The sequence below is a fragment of the Triplophysa rosa genome, linkage group LG13 (assembly GCF_024868665.1).
Source record: "Triplophysa rosa linkage group LG13, Trosa_1v2, whole genome shotgun sequence".
In the NCBI taxonomy this organism is placed as follows: domain Eukaryota; kingdom Metazoa; phylum Chordata; class Actinopteri; order Cypriniformes; family Nemacheilidae; genus Triplophysa; species Triplophysa rosa.
The window spans coordinates 22,901,404-22,907,644 of NC_079902.1; the positions used below are offsets into that span (position 1 = coordinate 22,901,404).

At 42.0% G+C, this 6,241-nt stretch overlaps 1 protein-coding gene across 1 annotated transcript in view; it reads right to left on the bottom strand.

Annotated features, from left to right (window-relative positions):
• Nucleotides 1-6,241, bottom strand: part of LOC130563535 (protein diaphanous homolog 1) — an 84,891-nt gene that overhangs the window by 45,228 nt on the left and 33,422 nt on the right. Inside the window, exons 15-16 of the mRNA XM_057349116.1 lie at nt 5,864-6,241; nt 2,499-2,613 (exon numbers count right to left, since the gene is read on the bottom strand). Of these exons, the coding sequence (XP_057205099.1) occupies nt 2,499-2,613; nt 5,864-6,241 (493 nt within the window). The remainder of the gene's footprint in view (nt 1-2,498; nt 2,614-5,863) is intronic.

Sequence of the window (6,241 nt, forward strand, 5' to 3'; positions counted from 1 at the left end):
TATTTTATTATTAAGTTTATTTATTTTATTTAGCCTTGTTGTGCAAGTTCTCTGGAGCTTGTGCAGAGGCAGCAGCTTTTGCCAGAGGGGAACTGGAATCCCCTGGTTGGGCCTGGGTTCTCCTGAGGTTTTTTTTCTCGATTAGAGTTTTGGGTTCCTCGCCACCGTTTGCATACTGTTTTTGCACTATCTGCCTGGCCGGGGGGGCTGCTTTAGAATTTTAAAGTTTTACTTAATTAATATTGCATATAGGAATTTATAGTCTGTTATATTTGACCTGTGCTTCTCTCTCCTTTATCTTAAATGTGTGCTCTCACTGAGCGTGTGTGTGTGCATGTCTGTGTGTGTGTGCGTACTTGTCTGTGTATGTGTGTGTGTGTGTGCGTGCGCATCCGTGTGTGTGTGTGTGTCTATGTCAATGTGTGTTAGTACGTGTGCATATTGTGTGTGTGGAGTGTTTTGTATGTGGGTATGTCTGTCTTCTGTGTTTTCAACTTTTTCTTGTTTTTGCAGGTACAACTTTAATTGTTTTGCTTATAGTCAATATGTCTTATGTACAGCTGCTTTGTAACAATGAAAATTGTAAAAAGCGCTATATAAATAAAGTTGAGTTGAGTTAACCCACCCCCTAAACCTAACAATCACACAAAACTGTCTGCTCTTTTAGATTTTCAAAAAAGTAAATAATTCTGTATGATTTATAAGCTTGTTTCCTCATGGGGACAAAAAAATGTACCCACAAGGACAAGAATTTTGGATATTGCCATCTTTGTGGGGACATTTTGTCCCCATACCGTAGGGTTTCCCCTTCCCACGCACACACACACGCACACACACTTGTTTTGTGGACAGGATCAGACAGATGGAAAATCTAAAAAGGGCAACATTCATTTACAGTCAGATATCAAGAAAGGTTATCCTGCATCAGTTAGACAGCACACACACACACACACGCAAGCACTCTCACACAGACACACACACACAGCTCAGGTGATCCTGAAGAAAACAGCTGCCAAAGATGACATTTCAAGGTTTCATTTTCCATATTCAAAACAGAAAACACAGCATGTGCGTGGCCGTTGCATGACAACACCACAATATTTGAAGGCCAGTTTCTCAAGGGCACAACCACATGCGTGGACTTAAAACCACACACACACACACACACACACACACACACACACACACGCACACGCACATGCACACACACACACCTTGTTAAAGTCGACACTGCTGTATATTATATCAGTTATAAATATGCAATAAAAATGTAAAGGCCGTCCACAGAGGACACAGAGCAGGTGGCTGGTCACACACACACACGCACACACACACACACACACACACACACCTGACACTGGCCTCTTGCTCATTTTTAATTCACGAGTATGACTTTCAGTCACAAAAAAATATGAATCTCATGAAAATTGTCTGGAACATGTCAAGGTCATATTTCACCCCTAAAGGAAATAAGAAATTATAATTGGCTTAAAGAAAACAGAATCTATTTTTAGGACTATTGTACGGTCTTAATTTACATCAACCAGTGCCAGAATAACATGGGACAGATCTAAAAAACATTTCTATTCCCACAAGTTATCTATCCACTTATTGCCGTAGAATCTCACAACTTACATTATAGACTCTCTCTGTAGTTGCAGCAGTGCCAGATTAATATGCCTGAGGAGAACTGGCCCTCCCCGCTTGAGTCTGGTTTCCGTCAAGATTTTTCACAATTATGCATTTGGCCAAGGCTTTCATCCATTGTACTATTCATACGTTTTTTTAAGTATGTGCAATCCCTGGGATCGAACCCATGACCTTGGTGTTGCTAGCACCATGCTCTAACCACTGAGCTACAGGAAAGCTTTTTACTCCACATTAATACATATATATACGTTTATAGGAATGTTTTGGTTCCTGCATATTGAAGATATATTTCATTCTTATTACATAAATGCTCAAATTTAAGCGTTTAATTTCTGAGCCACAAAACAACCCGGACAGCACTGCCAGCTGTCCGACAGAAGTGTGTATAGTGCTTCTGCTTTGATTTGCACCGTTTTCTTTGCGTGCATCTTTTTGTCATGTAAAAAAAGACTTGAAGCCAGCTACACACAATTAACTCTGCATTTTAAAGCAAAATATAAAGAATCTGAGGTCAAATGTGCTTGATGGTCAAAAAATGGTCCGTTTTCATTTTTGGGTGAAATGTGACCTGGACATGAGATTGATGAGATTCGGCCTCTCTGCAAAACACACACACACACACACACACAAACGTATGCGCACTGGTCCTGATGCTGTACAGAGACACTCTCCTCCTCCTCTACATCCCGCACTGAGGAAACACAAACACACACGCTGAGCGAGAGGGAGTCTCTTACCTTTAGAGGCTGTTTTCAGGCAGACAGATGGAGAGAGAGATAAAAAGAGAGAGGTTTAATGTGTGGTGGTGTGATGCGTCTGCTGTGATGTGATTGGACAGATAAACTCACTCTTGGTTTGGGTAGAGAAGGTGAGCGTGAGTTTGGCGAGCAGCTCCTTGTTCTCAAAGCGATCCTCCTTAGTTTTCACCCAGAAGCTGTTTTCAGAGAGATCCTCAGCTGCGATCTACAACACACACACATCGGCACATTCAGTTATTCATCTGTCCATCCATCCATCAGAAACCACCATTCACTTTAAAATCCTGACATACAAACACATTAAATGTTGATGTTTTATGACGTGCGTGCCGTTTATAAACACCAGTGCATCATGCGCAAGAAAAAAGTCAAACCACAGGAACATGGTGACCTCAAGTGACTTTCGGCTTGAACAGACAGTTCTCCAGTGTCCTAACTACATTATTATGCAGACAGCATTGACGTGGTCGTGAGGTTTGGCTTTCCAAACGATTTATTGACAGCTACGCAAACTAATGGAGAATCATTTCTGATAGTAAAGTTCCGACCTCCGTTTGAGAATATAAAGCAGCACGGAGCTGTTTGTCAGACTCTCGTAACTCATAACCTCATTCATAAAGAAGACAAACGCTCCGCGAGAAAGCGCGTTGAACGGGCTGTTGAGATACCGACACTGATCTTCTGACACAATGAAAGCCGGAGCGAGAAATGTAGAACACGGATGGAGAAGAAAAGACATTGAGACTCATTAAAACGGATCCTGGTTTTGCGCACAGAGGAGAGAAAAGCGACACGTCCCAGTGCATGCTGGGATAAGCAGACGGAAACACTCACTAGTACCCTCTCATTCTCTTTCCTCATCTTTAAAATGCACATCATTCTTGTATGTATCAGTTCATAATTCATAATGCCACACAGGTACACGTCTCATTCCGAGTGCTGCCGGAAGGAACGTTACACCGAAAATGATCAGGTCACCTGGCAGCTTGTCAGCAGGAAGAGACTGTGACTGACCAAACGGGTAAAGCGGTCGATGCGTTTCTATCTAGTTACCTAAAAAACAATCTGTTCTGTTTAATGACACGGACATGTACTGTAAATGTAAAAGGTTTTAACGCAAGAACACATGTTAGGTGTGTTCAACAGGACTGCAATGTACCGCTCGCGAGTTCTGCAAAGCATTGTGGGATTGAACATTTACCGTCACGTAGAGACAGTGTTAAATGACCGTTCCCTTCTAAATGAACAACATCCCACCTACATCTCCACAGGAAAGAGACAGAAATGTATAAATCAGACGAGAGAGAACGACGTGGATAAAGAGTGTGTAGGCGGCGAGGAGAGGACATGAAGACAAGGTAGAACCTCTAATGATACGCCGGCATCTAATTACCCCGAGAGAGAGAGAGGAAAAGCGCATCGGGCGGCACAAGATAACAAGACTACTCTGAACTGGGAAAAAAGTGTTAATTTAAATTACAAAAGAACACTGTCCTTTCTGTGAGCAATTTAATTATCTTTCAGAGACACAGGCTTATTAAAAAGCTATTTCACTGCCATCCTCAAAGAGCCGCGGCCACTGCTGAGAATCTAAACACTCATGAATTCCACTGAAGCCATTAAAGAGTAGCTTTAGGCTAAAAGGAGACAGGACCGTTTTGATGTTTTTACTCTTGTGGAGGGCGAGAAAAAGTGAGCGAGCGAGAGATCAGAGAGGCGCGGAGCAGCATACTCATGATCAACGGCTAATAGTTTCCCAGAATTCACAGCCGCATACAGAACTCAAGTCATCTTCACCCAAGGTGGGCGACATACCAGCTCAAACATAATCCTTTTCTTCTTCTTTAGACTCGTTGTTTCAGTATAAACAGTCTCAAAACAAGATGCATGCATTACGTGTACGGCAAGACATCAAATTATGTTCATTTTTCTGAGCCCAATATTTATGCTTAAAACCAGAAAAAATGATAAAGGGGTCAAATTTAATTCGACACATTCTCTGTTAATAATTTCTTAGTATTTAAGTCTTTTTTTTCAGTATTAACCGTTTTATCGGACGCGCGCGATCGCTTGCCTGACCCCAAGTTAACTACCGGTTTGTGTTTGGCTAGTGTCTAGTAATATAACTATTTATTTTTTATTTAATTTATGTATTTTAATGTATAATAATTGTCTTAAATAAACGATTTGTTGAATTTTGTTGCATGTTCATTTTATTAAATGGGTCCTGTAGTTTTGTCGCATTTAAAGAAACCGTGTGATACACTGACATCTAGCGGTTGAGCTTGGTATCGCAGTCTACATTCAAAATATCGAAGAGGCAAGTTTAGCCTAGAAACGCTTCTTCTCGGTTTCTTTTGCTTGTTATGAGAAATAATCTACTGGCACTCAATTGTTTGTGAATGTGTACAGGAAGTTCAGTGGGGGGGGTCACAAAAGTGCGCATGCGCAGTAATTAAGGATGTAACGATTCACCGTGAGCCGGTTGAAAATCGATTATAATATGTGACGATTCAAGTCGGATGAGAAGTTATCAAAATCGCAGTACATGTTTTGAACAGCAGGGGCCGCTGTGTTTACTGCAAACTTGGTAAACGTGGATATGCTGATATTTCTTAAAAAAGTAAAAGTTAGGAAAAGCACACACAACGTCTTAGTTTGTTTATATTAAAGAGACTTTTGCATTATTCATTTTTTATTTGATTTGGATTTTGTTTTAAAACTGCAATTTAGTTTTGTTGACATAAAATATGTTTTTATTTTACAAAGAATTGTGCAGCATTAGAGAAATAATATAAGGGCAGTTGTTCATTTTAAATTTCCCTCAACTCATTCTGTAAAAAAATCGTGATTAAATCTCATCCTGAGATCAGAATCGCATCACATCGTGAGCTGAGGGTACCGTTACATCCCTAGCAGTATCCCCTGTGTACGTTGTTAAGATGAAACCGTCTATAAATATCTAAACATTCTCAAACAAAGATAGATTTAGTTGAGAAGCATAATGATCTTCAAACTTGTTTTCTGAAGAATGTATCACCAATTACTTTCTTCTCAAATAGATCTAGCTGGATTTAAAGGGTCGTTCTTTTCTTCTGCAGAACACATGGGAAGATACTTTGAATAACGTTGGTAACAAAACAACACTGGACCCCATTGACTGCCACTGTGTGAACACAAAACCACAGAGACATTTCTCGAAATATCTTCTTTTGCGTTCCGCAGCAGTCATATACAGGTTTTGAACAATATGACGGTGAATAAATGATGACAGAGTGTTTATTTTTGGACGAACTGTCCCTTCAAGAATGTTTTACTGTAAAACAAGACAAAAATACAGCGGAAGTATGTGTGTCTCATGTAAATTTGGATTTAGATCATAAAAAAACATAAAACTGACTTCCGACCGATGGATTATTTTTAAGACACAAATTTCCGCTCCTACACACACACACCTTACTCCAGTTGGCTCTCTTCAGCTGAACTTCAGGTGTGTAATCTTTCTTGGGCTGTAGGCCGAATGGCAGCTGAGGAACCGGAGGCGCCCATCCGCCAAACCCGCCCGGCGGGGGCGGAGGCATCCCGGGTCCGCCCATCGGAGGAGGCAGCGGAGGCATGCCGGGCATTCCCGGTGGAGGGGGTGGTGGCGGCGGCATACCGGGCACTCCGGGTAAAGGAGGCGGAGGCGGAGGCATACCGGGTGCCCCTGGCAGAGGTGGTGGAGGCGGGGGTGGGGGCATACCAGGTGCTCCGGGCAGAGGAGGTGGAGGCGGGGGCATCATGCAGCTCTGTCCTGGCAGAGGAGGAGGTGGCGGTGGAGGAGGCGGGGGAGG